Source organism: Halichoeres trimaculatus, unplaced genomic scaffold, assembly GCF_033239565.1.
Source record: "Halichoeres trimaculatus isolate MK-OKI-2021-1 unplaced genomic scaffold, fHalTri1.1 fHalTri1_scaffold_15, whole genome shotgun sequence".
NCBI lineage: Eukaryota > Metazoa > Chordata > Actinopteri > Labriformes > Labridae > Halichoeres > Halichoeres trimaculatus.
This window is the reverse complement of record NW_027437193.1, coordinates 27563441-27577163: the sequence shown is the minus strand read 5'-3', so window position 1 is coordinate 27577163 and position 13723 is coordinate 27563441. Positions and strand designations below refer to the sequence as shown.

At 42.3% G+C, this 13723-nt stretch overlaps 1 protein-coding gene across 2 annotated transcripts; it reads right to left on the bottom strand.

Moving 5' to 3' along the window:
- Positions 1–18: 18 nt before the first annotated feature.
- gpsm2 (G protein signaling modulator 2) lies at positions 19–13700 on the bottom strand. Of its 2 annotated transcripts, XM_074688200.1 has the most exons (16): positions 13475–13700; positions 12561–12599; positions 10129–10467; positions 6555–6776; positions 5797–5932; positions 5557–5696; positions 5346–5469; positions 4971–5086; positions 4502–4657; positions 4299–4407; positions 4075–4204; positions 1782–1858; positions 1511–1699; positions 1251–1410; positions 978–1171; positions 19–870 (listed from the first exon to the last, which is right to left on the bottom strand). In XM_074688200.1, exons 3-16 carry the CDS (start codon positions 10191–10193, stop codon positions 694–696), a joined length of 1995 nt encoding a protein of 664 aa, XP_074544301.1. In that variant the 5' UTR covers positions 10194–10467; positions 12561–12599; positions 13475–13700; the 3' UTR covers positions 19–693. The 2 variants fall into 2 exon arrangements, with proteins under 2 accessions (XP_074544301.1, XP_074544302.1); XM_074688201.1 differs by lacking the exon at positions 10129–10467.
- Between the last annotated feature and the right edge of the window lie 23 nt (positions 13701–13723).

Sequence of the window (13723 nt, the reverse complement as noted above, 5' to 3'; positions counted from 1 at the left end):
GTACGTTCAATAAAGTGTCTTTTTCATAAATGTATGTCATGTGTTTTGTTAAGTCAAAACAAGTTTTTTTTTTTTTTTTTTTTTACAAACGAGGCTTTATTCCTCATTGGATAGTGTACAAAATAGTGTATCGGCTGTACATGGGTTAAATTCATTCTTTTATCAGTTTGCTTATCACACTGCTTCCCTTTCCCGCCCATTCTGACTCAAAAAAACACCCTCAACATATGAACAAAATACATGGACAGAGTATTGTACCCTGTGTGTCCACACTGACTCAGACACCAGAGTTACAACCAAACACTTAGCAAAGGGACGGCAGGACCAAAACAATCATAAAAAGTACAATAAATACAAACATACCTACAGTTGTGTATTGAAAAATACACAAAAGATGAAATGAAATTAGCAGGAGGACAGATTCATGACAAACAAGATTTTAAAAAACACTTTGTCCCTGAAACTACGGAGTTTGTTGGTCTTGTGCAAGTTGTGCGAAACAAATCTTCGTATAACTTGAGATTTTTTCCTGGTTTTGAACTACATACGACGCTGACAGTGCTTTGTTATGTCCAGAGGGATAAAGGTAAAGAGACACCAGGTGCTCCTCTGACTGATCAACCACGGAGCTCTGATGTTGTCCACACCTTCATGAGATAAAACAGCGACCAGTCTCTTCCCTAAGTGCTACATTCAGTTGGAGTCAGGCCTGGCTGTGGAGTGTGACGCTGACGGCAGGGTGACGCGCTGCTCGTCCATCCGTTTGGCCTGAGAGCGCATGATGAGGCTGAAGAAGTCCTCGTCTGGGACGGTCGGCCCGCGAACAGGAGGAGGAGGAGGGGCACAGCGCTGGTCGTCCAAACGAGACCCCTGATGGGAGTGAAGGACAAGAGAGCTCCATGTTAGAGCGGAACTCATTAAGAAAACAGGGATGCCTATTTGTGTCTTGTACCACTGTATTCGAAGCTGTGGGATACCTGGCACTTCACGAGCATATCAAAGAAGTCGTCGTCAGGCTCTGCGTTGTCAGCGTTGGCTATAAGGTGACTGAGAACTGCCTGGTTGCTGCTCTGATTGAGCCTGAGGCCAGGCAGGCTTCCTCCTGCTGCTGCTGCAGACTCCTCTAACCGTCGGCCCGGGGCACCTGAGACGTTCGCAGACTCTGATACAGCTACAGAGATGAAGAGTTACATCAGTGCCAAACTTCAGTTTCAGTTGTGGAACTTTTGAGAGTAGATTCACAGACTTACATTTCCTGATGGCTCTGGGAGGCGACGCTGAACCACTGCTCAAAGATAACCTGCTGCCCTTATCTTGTATTGAACAGCGCTGGTCGTCCATGCGGTTGCTTTGGAAGCGGCTGAGCAGGTCAAAGAAGCCCTCCTCACCGAGTGTGTCCGGACTGAGCCGCTAGTAAAGCACAAAGACAGGAACATGAGGGAGAATAATCCATCTGCTTTGACAAGAGCTGTGAGAGATCACGAGGTCAGGGTGTGTGTGCATTGTGTACCTTCTGTGGTCCCTGTGCGGGGGTCTGGCTGCTGTCCAGGGTGTTGCTGGTGTCCTGAAGGACTTTACTAGAACCACCAGTCTTGTATTTCTTCCCACGCAGGCGGCTGACGAAGAAAAGCTTGGAGGACGCCTTGGCTAAGGAGGGTTTGGACTGTTTGGTCAGGATGTCGCTGTTCCACTTCTGACCCTACAAGACAAGAGGATGAAGATAAACCACACCATCATCTGCATACAACATTCCCTCTATGTGACAGGGGAGGTGTTCTTACATTCATCTTGTCTGGAGTGAGTTTCACCAGCTCGAGGTTCTCCATGCTGTGTCGTCTGCTCATCCTGGGCTTTGCTCCTAATGCACAGAAACAAACAGTGGGTTTACATGCAGTCATTAACCCTTTCATATTCAGAATACTTTCAATAACCTGGGCTCGTATGCATGACAGGCCATTAGCGGGGAAACAGACCGTTACTAGCAGCCAAAAAAAAAGTTCATTAGCGGTACGCATGAGCCAGGTTAACGGGTCAAAATAGCATTTGCTTTAACGGAGGTAGACCCCATCATTACAGGCACTAGTGGCAGGATTACAGGGCCTGTTCGGCTGTTTAAAGGCAGACATTGCGTAATGCGTGATCCTTTTAGACAAAACATGTAAAGACAGTGGACAATCCTGTAGAAGGGTGGCAATGTTTAGCCATACAGCAACTTTAGATTTAGGAAACACATTTTTCCAGTGAACAGATGAGATAACGGAGACAATCAAAGCCCTTCTCTCTTTGCTTTTGTACATCTGGTTCCTTCCAAGATGTGTGTAGTGACATGCTGGAGTTAATAACTTCTTTAAAAGTTATTCATCAAGGTACCGGGGCATTGCTGCGGCGCTTGTTCCTCAAAACAGCTTTCATAAGGTTGCTAGGCACCGCCCTGTTGGCTATGGCTGCCTTTTGCAGCAGCTCTCTCTTTTTTGTCTGTTTCTTGTTATTTTTTCAACTCTTTACCGTAATCTTTGTATTTGGACTGGATCAGTACATTTTTTGGCCATAGACACCAAACTGGTTTTGTTGTGATATTTTTGCTTTTTTTTTTTTTACCTGCATTGTTTACATGTGAAATCAGCTGTTAGCAGCCTGTAGCATGTCAGTGCTAACTGGTGTAAGGCCTGATGTCTTCCCACAAGGTGAGGAGAAGGAGGTGAGGACGACGTGCTGGTTCTCAGGTGTGAGCTAAGAAGTGACGACATGGACCTGTCCTTCCATTCATCGTTATTGAGAACGTAAGATCTATCTCCAATAAGATGGACGAGCTAGCTGTGCTAACCCAGCAACAGAGGGGACACCAGAAGGCAGAGTAGCATCATGCTATTAACAGACATGGCTAACAGAGCTAACACCAGACACCAACACCACATTGGAGGAGCTTCACCTGCTGTGCGCAGACAGGATCCAGGAGACAGAGACTGAACAGACTGCTGAAGAAGCTCAGTCCTGGACCCTGTGGAGGTGGAGACTGGCTGAACTGGACAATGATGAACAAGCTGTCATCATCTATTTTCTTATGGACATTTTTGCACTTTCTATACACTTTCTTACTTTTGTTTTTCTTGATTGCTGCTGTGACTTTAATTTTATTGTACTTGTTACAATGAAAATAAAGTTCTTTTCTATTCTATCAATCTGATTTTATTTTTGAGGTTTTCTACTGTGCGCTCAGAAACACCACACGCTTTTACTCTGAGTTCGCCAAACTTTCTCTTTCTCTTTGTTTACCTGATTGACTCACTCATAATAGCTGTTCGTCCATGTGTATTCTTGAAATAAAATCTCCATTTCTCAGCTTAAAAAATGTTTTTCTTGATCATCTCTCAGTCACACCGTTATCGCTCACCAGGTTTATCACTGTTATTGAGTGGTAGACATGTGCAGTTTGAATTTGTTTCATGGGGTTTTCCAGGATGTTACCCTCGATTATGATGTGATCTGCACCTGCGTCTCTTTCATGGTGTTATTAGTTAAATGGACGATTATTTGCAGTCGTGCATGCAGAACCTTAGGACTAATGGTCTGAACGTGCATACGGGCCCTGATTGCAAAAGGGCCTATAAACCCAGAATATGCTCACATTCTGGTTTTTAAAAACCCGAAAACCACCTCCAGGGTACTCCTTTTCTAACCCTTATATTTGGACATGTATACGCCTATCAGGATATCCCCATCCAAAGGAAGATTAGTTTGTGTTCTGCGCATGTTCTGTTTGCTAGGAATTTTAGTCTTTGAGTACAGGAAGTCTGCCTTTCTGCTGCTGCTGTTGTTGTTGTTGCTATGGATGCAGCAAGAGGAAGTGAAGATGACATGCATTACGTCATGATGTTTTCTATGCGTCGAGATGTTGCCCTTGCGTCGTTACGGGAAGAACTCTGTTTGCTCACCCATGTAAACGGGTTTTTCCGAATTTCAAAAAACGGAAAATTGACTTTAACCCAAATACTGACTGCATGTAAACATAGCCAAGGTTGCACGATCTACACAGTAAAAGCCTCAAGCTTAACATTATCACCTGAACCAACTCACCATGCAGGTTGTAGTCTATGTCCTTGTTCTCTGACAGTGTGGAGTTATTTGTGCTGTAACTCAGACCCAGAACCGTTTGGAGATCAGATACATTCATACGTGCTGTCAGCTCTCCGCTCCTGTCTCCAGTCTACAGAGACAACACAAAACACACAGACACCAGTTAGAAAGAGGGTGACTCTTTGACTAAAAGATCATTCACTGCGATCATTTGACTCATGCACCTCCTTGCAGATCTCCAGGTGTTTCTCAGCAAAGTGCATGGCCTGGTCATGGTTCCCCAGCGCAGTGTGAGCATTGCCAAGACTCCAGCATGCACGACCTTCTCCAATCCTGCATCCAGCACACACAGAGAGTGGAAATCAGTTTGACATCAAGCAAACAACTGTGTAAATGTTAATATTTGATTCTGGATGTGTCTGTGTACCTGTCGTTAAGGTCCTGGGCTATGATGAGGTGTTTTAGGTGGTAGTCGATGGCTCGCTCATAATCCTGGAGGAGCGTGTAGGTGTTGCCCAGACTGTAACAGGCCTGAGCCTCCACAGCTCTGTCCTTCAGCTGCCTCGCCAGCTGCAGCGTCCTCCTGACAAACAGACAGATGTGCTGCTTTAAAACACTAAAAACATGGGCTGCAGTATTCTGCATGTACAACAGGCTGACTCTTTCTCATGTTAGACACAATGAAGGGAGGGCACTCTGCATTTCTGATGTCATCAATAAGATGCTAATGGAGGAAGAAGCTGATGTAAATTGAAGATCAGTGCACGCCTGATGGAGCATTTCCCTTAAAAATGATTTCATCTCACCACACCCAACAAACAGTGGATCATTCCCTCCTCCATCCTGTCCCTCTTGTCAACACAGTAAGTGATTTCAAAGTTTTGGATGTGACTTACTTATAATGCTCAGCTGCCACTTCAAACTCCCCCAAAAAGATGTAGGCGTTTCCCAGGTTGCAGTAAGCCCTTCTCTCTGCTGAGCGGTCGCCAAACTCTTTGGCAATGAGTAAGCGCTGCATGAAATCCAGAGATGAAAGAACAGATTTGATTATGTCTGAGAAAGCAAAAGTTTTAAACAGGCTAAACTAGGACAAAAACTAGGGCCACATTGAAAAAGTGATTTCAAAGTAATAAAAGTGAAGATGATAATAACCCTGTCTCTTACACCCCAGTTTTAAACAAATATGACTTCCTGGGATGCTCTGTGTTCATTCTGTCTCTAAACTACTTACAATCTTAAGACTTTGAAAATATATTTTTGTCATATCACACCTGTTCATGTGAAGCTACAGCTTTGCGGAAGTTTCCCAACAAATAGTGTGTGTTGCCGAGGTTGCCATACGTTCGTCCCTGAGCGGCACGATCCCCGAGCTCCTTCACTATCGCCAAGTTTGCCCTGAAATTGCACAAACACAGGCAAGAGGATTATGACTGGATTGTAGAAGACAGGAGAAATCAAACAGCACAGAGCGCAGTCACTTACTCATAGTACTCCGCTGCTTTTTGCAGAGCAGTCATGACCTCCTCAGGGAAATCTCCGGGCTCGGCTCCGCTCCAACAGATACTTTTTCCTTTGGCATGATACACGTTTCCAAAGTTATACAGAGCTCGCGCCTGACCCACCTGACAGAAATTAAGAACAAATATGGCTTCATTTCAGTAGTAAAGACTGTGTGTGTCTTTTACTGTAGTGATTATTATTTTGTACACCTTTCTGTCTTACCTTGTCACTGATGTCGTTTGCTATGTCTAAGTGTCTCTGACAGCAAACCACAGCCTCATCAAACCGCCCCAGCACCTTCAACGTGTTGCCCAGGTTTCCACTGGCTTTGGCCTCTCCAATCAAGTCACCAATTGTCCTACAATACAAATTACACAAATTAGTAGGGATGTTTGATACCCCTTTTTTTCAGGATGCTACCAGTACAAGTGCTGCCTCACCGATATCCAGTACCGATACTACTACTACTACTTTTGATACATAAAATTTAAATCAACAGTGACACATCATTTTGATCGAAGAAGGCACAGTCACTCTGACATTAAGTCCAAAATCAAAACAAACAAATCTCTAAGTTTACGCTTTTTTTAAACAAATATTAAGAAAATAATATAAAAAGTGCACAATGAAACTAACAACTGTCAGAGTTCAAGTATTTTTTCTAAGTTAACTTAAGTGCAAAAAAAATCAGTTTAACAGTTATCTGTCCCTGGTTCAATCATGTTGTCTGAAGAGGAGATGATCCATATTTGCTGTGGTGTTAAACCGCAGCAACTAGAGGCAAAGAGAACTTGCTTGAGGTCATATTTTCTTGCCTTGAGTATCGGTTGCTGGTATTGGCAGCAAGAGTACCGATACATTGAAAAAGGCTGGTATCGGCCCGATATCCATACCTGGTATTGGTATTCGCCCATCCCTAAAAATTAGAATTGTTAATCTGATTCAGTGATAATCTGTACAGATCCCTGTTCAGGTCCAACCTGGTGAGTGTGAGGTCGTGCCGGTGGAACTCCAAAGCCTTAGCGTAGTCATGGAGGTGGAAGTAGGCGTTTCCCAGCTGGCTGTAGATGGCACTGAGCACCTGCAGGTCCTCTGTGCCCACCTGGATGGCAGCTTCAAAGAAGGAGACCCCTGCTCTGTAGTCGCCCACCTTACAGAGCCTTTCCCCCTCCAATGCCAGCTCCAGGCAGGACACCTCCATCCTTCAGCAGAAACAAGAAAAATCTGTCTTCAAGGGTCCGACAAGCTGCTGTTCAAACTGAACAAAAAATACAATATTATGATTAAAAACCTCAATTTAAAGATGTGGTGGAAAGGTAGATCTTCCACGACTGAGAGCTGAAGCCAAATGAGCAAAGTTTGCACGCAACCAGAGCACAAAACCCAAATCCTCTTTCAAAGCAAAGGCTTTCAACAGGGAATGTTGTTTAGCTGCTTCCTTCCACCCACAAGAACAATGGCTCAAACAGCGGTTTGTTTGTTATGGTCACATCCTTTTGACATGCCTCAGAAAGTGAAGGGGGTTATTTTTATGGTCACATGGAGGAAAGGGTGGTTAGAAATGTTAGTATACTGATGTTCATGATCTTGTATGCTGCCTTTGCTTGAGAATAAGATCAGGTTTCAACATTTTGTGCGCTGCCTTTTGAGATCCAAAATGGTAAATTGTATATTGACTGTGTTTATAAAGCTCCTCCTCCAGTCTTTGGACCACTGACCTTCTTATTAAGAGACGAACACTGAGCCCCAGCTGTGAATGCCCAAGACCAGTTTTTTAGTTCATAAAAGCACCTTTATTCTTTGCTTTTCCAATACAGACGTTTTCATTTTGTTTATGTTTGCTCCAAGGTTTTGGATTTGTGGGTTGGTTTTTAAATGAGATTATGGAAACAGTAACATTTTATGCAGACATGAAAAGCTTTTCAGAACAAAGTCCTGCAGAATACAGTGGGGAAAATAAGTATTGAATGAGTCAACTTTTTTCTCATCACATTTATTTCCAAAGCTGCAATTCAAACAAAATTCCTACCAGACATTGGTATTAACTCAAATAATCCACACATGAAAAGAAATCACAACGTTCAGGTCCATAAATAATGATTATGTGGAATTAAGTGTGATAACACATGAAAAAAGTGTTGAACACGCTAACTGAGACTCATCTAATACTTAGTGGAGAAGCCTTTGTTTGCAATGACAGCTTCCAGACACTTCTTTTATGTTTGAACTAATCTCCCACACTGCTCAGGTGGGATTTTGGCCCATTCCTCTGCACAGATTGTCTTTAAATCTGGAATATTCTTTGGTGCCCTTTGGTGAACCCTTTTCTTTAGTTCTTTCCACAAATGTTCAATTGGATTTAAGTCAGGTGATTGACGAGGCCATTCTAACAGATTGATTTTCTTTTTTTGAAACCATTTGAGAGTCAACTTTGCCGTGTGCTTTGGATCATTGTCCTGGAGTGCATTGCCTATTGTTTTCTCTGTAACAATTGTACCTGCTGCCTCCAAGTCTTTCTGGAGCACTTTCAGGGTGGTCCTTGGCTCGTTGAGCACTCTTCTGACTATCTTTCTGACTCCCTGGTCAGAAATCTTGCAAGGAGCTCCTGTGCGTGGCCTGTTGATGGTAAGGTGGTGCTTCTTCCACTTGTGAATAATGGCCCCAACGGTGCTGACTGGAGTATTCAGGTGCTTTGATATAAGTCTGTAACCAGTTCCATTCTGATGCTGAGCAACAATCAGGTTGTGAATGTCTTCAGAGAGCTCTTTGCCTTTACCCATCATGAGGTGTGCCATATTTAACTGCTTGGTGAAAAAACGACCTTTTTTATAGGACCATCAATTTGCTCTAGCCCAGCTGATGTTGGTTTGCACTAATTGATAGTTCAAGTAATAATTACTGACAGATTTCAGGTGGTATGGTGCATTTCCTTGCCAAAGTATACAGCCTTTCCATGGTGTGTTCAATACTCCTTTCCTGTGTTATCATACTTAATTCCACATTATCATTATTTATGGACTTGAATGTCATGATTTCTTTTCATGTGTGGATTATTTGTGATAATACAAATATCTGGTAGAAATTTTGTTTGAATCGCAGCTTTGGAAATAAATGTGATGAGAAAAAGGTCAATGTGTCCAATACTTATTTTCCCCACTTTATCTGAAGGCCAGATGAAAGGAGTGTGAAACAATGAGCGGTGCCGTATCTGCTGATGGATTATCTCTAGATTAGGCTGCATATTCAACCTGAGCTCCTCAGTATAAACTTGTAAATCTGCCAACTTTTGTTTCACAGGAAACTGCATTGTAGGGTCAAGATTAGCTTCACACAAAGTGCATTCAGAATGTTTACCGCAAGATTTCCCCTGACTCAAGTTTGTGTCTGAAAGTTTTCCAAAAAATGACCCAGAAACACTGATATGAAGACAAAGTTCGGTCAACAATTCCTCTTGTGAAAAGAAAGCGTAGCCTGTTGAACAAGGAGGCACAGCTACAGTTTGTGAACAAAAACAAACCATGTTCTGGATACAGAATAAAGCTCATCAGCAGAGTTAAATAAGGAAAACCTCTTTGTTTATTACCAAGCTAACAACAACAACCCACTCAATAGCTGCAGCAAACACTAGCCTACCTGCCTCCTTTTGGTGGATTAAAACAGCAGCAGCACGTGGACCACGTGAGAGGCATTTAACGGGTTAAAAAATAGCATCCCTTCCTTGAGATATCAAAACAGTTTCTAATTTGACGTCACTTAAACACGTCACCAAACTTTCAAGGAGAAGCCGGTGATGTTCTCACAGCATTAGCCGGTCCATTCATGCGAGCGGGAAAACTGCTCCATCAGCATTTTGCAAACTAATCCGATTTTTCAGGCTCTCTCCTCTGACCTGGTCACCTGAGATTAGGCCAGTGGAGTGTGCAACCGGCAGATTACAGCACCTTGGAGGGCTGATAGGCTTTATTAAATGTATCGCACACAGGCAGACTCTATTGTGGGGACTAATGGAAGCATGTGATAGACGATAACCATCCTGACAGTCGTATTCATGATCACAAACAGACATCCTGAAGCAGACGGCATCTCGGCTCAGATAAATTGGACACACACGTGAAGAAAAACAAAGCACGCTAGTTATTAATTTTTCAGGGCTTGTTAAATATTGAAGCCAACTGGAGCAGGGCTTTCCATGTTTGGCAGGTCACACCTGCTCGCAGAGCTCTGTACCTGGGGATGTGGGGACAGCTGTCTGATGCTTTGTTTTCACAAATCCACCTGCCTTTATTCAACAAGACACAATAAGCGTGATGAAAGGGCTGCTCTTTCATCAGCTCCACTCTAATTTTTGACGGCACCGATCATGTGTGATCATTTCTTCAAATAATAACAACTTGTATTAATACTGACAACATATGTTTGAAGCATTGAAATGTTAGGATGCAACATTTTTTTGCTCTACCCACAGCTTTTTATGTTCCATATGAGGAAAAAAACACTACCAAACTAAGTAATCTACTCTACAACCACACTGAAGTTGAGCAGAGAGATTCCTACCTGTAGCGGACATGAAAGGCCTGCTCCTCAGCTCCCATGCTAACCACTGAGCCACTTGTATCCATTGATGTGCATAATATGAGGGACAATCCCAGTCTCGTTCCCGAAAAAATGTTTGCGTTTAAAAAACAAAAAATGAGAAAGCCAAAAAAGAAAAAAATAGTCTTCAATCAACACGGGCGAAACTAATCAAAAGTCACCCAGTGTGGGGGATCGTGTCCCTCACAGGACCTCTGTAAGTGTCAGACAGAGCTGCAGAGTCCTGAGCCTCAGTCCACACGGCTGCTCTTGTATACTGTATGTTTTGCGTCACTGCCCTTCGCTCTCGTCAGCTGCCCTCTGTGAAGAGAACACAAGATGCTGTATGTGAAGCCCCATTCTGGCCACACGTTACCACGGCAACACCAACCAAACAGCAGCGTGCACAAGCGGGGCAGGCGAGACGAGAGGGAGCAAGAATGGATGGGTTCAACACAAGCATGCTGTCCATCTTAGACAGAGACTCAGAGAAGTGTGTGTATGTGTGTGTGTGAACTCCGAGGCAGCTACAAGCAGAGCCAACAGAATGTAGCCTGTGCAAGCAGAGCTGGCAGAGAAGAAGTCTCCAGAACATGAGGAGTTCACTGAAAATGGAAAATACAACCTGTTGCATGGATTGCAAAGATCATGACACTTCTATTGAGCTGTGGGAAACAGTGAAACTAGGGCATGTTTGCAGCTTCCACCAGAGGAAAGGAGAGTGATAAGCAAGCTGTATGGATAAGATAGACGGCACCAAATGAAGACCAGAGCCTACCATGAGCTCATTTCTCCATGAGGTCATACTAACCACACCCTTCTGTCCCCCAAGTTTAGCCCCACAGCCCCTCCTCCACACACACACACACCCGAGGAAAACTGGAAATGGGGCTCATGAGGTTATGCATCAGTTTCAAGCTTCTTTAACTGAGTTTTACACGTTAATAAAGACATGGAGAACAAGCAGGCGGTTTAATTCCAAAACCTTTCATTGGCTAAAAGACTCAAGAAACACTGGGCACATGGCTACAAAGTTTGTCTTTGTCATTCTCCTTTTTTGGCTATTCAAACACATTTCAAGCTATAAAAACAGATCAAGAAACTGCATTTTATCATATAACACATACCAGAGGTTGACTAAATTTGTTCGTAGGAATATGAGACGGTTGTTACAGTTGTATATTTAACTTCCTCCATAAAGTACAGGGATAAAACACAGGAAGTTGCTTGAGTCAGATGTGTGGTGGAAGGTGATGGGTTGGTGTTAACCAAGATTACAGCTGTAATGTTTTTTTTCAATGAAACTGTCACAGTATGGGCAGGAGAAAAACAATCATCAAGAAATGGTGGGAATATTTTTCTGTTAAGTCACTGTCCTCTAAAAACTCACTGATAAGAGATGTTTTATTTTTAGAGAACATAAATACAATATTTTTTTGTTTATAAAGAACATGTCTTAGGAGGTGGACTGAATTCTGTCAAAAGTACTGGGTACCGATTCACGTAACATCAAAAGGTACTATGTTTAGGTACCTAGATGCATCTTAGTGACTGTGAGGGAGTGGAAGAGTAGGCAATTCTCCATGCTGGACATGAACACAGCATTGCAAGGATATATGTATTGAAGAATAAATATGTTTAATTACAAAAAGTTTTATCATTAAACAAACTGATATTTATTTACCACATAAACACAAAAAAGTACAAAAAATTGGTACCGTTAAGTACCGGTACCAGGGAGTGGTACTTCATTGTACTTTATTGTTTCAAATGTGAAAGGTACCCATCCCTAGCCAGTGATCCACATACTCACTAAAAACTGCTCTAGGTGTTTAGTACTTTTATAATCTAACAGAAAAATAAACAAAACGCACATGTTTGTTAAAATCCGACCTGCTGCTGTGTGAATGTGAACAGCTTCAGGACAAACCAAAGCCCAGAGCTTTTGGAGTCTGTTCAGTGCATGTTTCTGCAGATTACTATAATCACCAATTGGTGTGTGCCAGTGTTGGTGCAGCCTTTTCCACCGCTGCATGCCAACAGGGTGTGTTTAAGAGTTTTTTGTGCTCACAAAGGTACAGTGAGCAAGAACAAGTGTGCAGCAGGAAGAAGTGATTCATAAGTACAGATGCATGACAGGAAACATGTGGTTGCCTCTAAATAACAGTATCACTGCAGGGAACCAGTGACTCTTGAGCCACAAGAAGGAGATGATTTCATCTTGAACACAAAAGTAGATCTGTTTTCTTTGTATTTGGAGCCCATTGATGCCCTTAAATAACTACTACTACTACTACAACTGCTGAGAGCAGAATCTAATTATGGAAACACGTTTCTCTGTCACACCATGAGCCAGCAGAAGCCCATTCCAAAACACAAGGAAGAAATAAATACATATGTGCAGATATACTGACCGGTAACTCTTCCTCACAGGAATAGGATATCTTGACAGCCTAAAAACAAAAATACAATGGCAGTCAGTAATTTAGATTTTTGTCTGTGTATTTTTCTTTCCACATTTATGGACACCTTACAATGACAATACTGGATATTGCCTGTACATTATGCTGTGAGGTTTTGAATACTCTAAGTTGAAACATTAAGTCGATATTTGAGGTTGACATCAATGTTCGAACATTACATTTGAGGGAAGATGTGGATTGATATATAAAGCACCTTAACTGTCAAATGACAAGTACAACAACCATGTATGGAAACACTAAATGTATCTTTTAGACCCCTAACAAAGAGAAGATGAAATCTTATAAATAAACTGAAAACATATTAACTACACATTTTGAGTGTAACTGACCAGTCCACTGTCAATGTTAGAAGTGGGGAAAACTAGTCAGTAAATCAACTAATAATGCTTCAACGAAAGTATAAAGAATAGCAATGACCACATTAATGACACTCTCAACATGTTACTGTAAGAGGCCACAACACTTTCATTATGTCAAAACAAGAATGTGTAAAACACTTCGACACACAATATGCTCTGGGTTCTTTTATAAACTCCATTGCGGCGTACTAACGCATGTGATACTGCGATTCCCGAATCATTTAACATTAACAGTACGTGGTCACGTCTCTTCCACTGGCTTGTTCTCTATTTTTTTTAGGTAATTTTTGAGTTACACCTTTATTAAGGGGACTGTACGACAGAAAAAGTAAACACCACACTTTCGCTTTGCAGTTGTACTCCAGTGAGAAATTGAACTCCTCATCTCCAACAAACACAACTTCGGAGCGTATATTCAACCCTTTGGCTTGATAGAAGCCCATACAGCTAAAGAGAAGCTAGTTAGCAGTTAGCATCTAAACTTACGTTAGAGAATCCAGTTCGAACAATGGGGAATAGTCCTCTTCTTTTTGTTAATCTGTCACAAAAATAAAAACATACGACCGTTTTGAAAAAATAAAAAGTGGTCTTAGCTTTAGATCTGACTGCCGCATGTCAAAGTTACGAGCTACATTATCTTTTCACTACTGTTAAAGTTTTTAACTTCGATAAAAACGACTAATACTCCTGAGGCTGCCCAAAGGGTATTGTGTTTTCGCCAAGTAGCCAATCAGA

What these genes read in the sequence shown, in the direction of transcription:
- gpsm2 (XM_074688200.1), bottom strand. Translation starts at nt 10,193, where the DNA reads ATGGATACAAGTGGCTCAGTGGTTAGCATGGGAGCTGAGGAGCAGGCC. An exon ending in GCCTTTCATGTCCGCTACAG is followed by an intron (nt 6,777 to 10,128) that starts GTAGGAATCTCT and finishes TTTCTGCTGAAG; the next exon opens with GATGGAGGTGTCCTGCCTGG. An exon ending in CACGACCTCACACTCACCAG is followed by an intron (nt 5,933 to 6,554) that starts GTTGGACCTGAA and finishes TTTGTATTGTAG; the next exon opens with GACAATTGGTGACTTGATTG.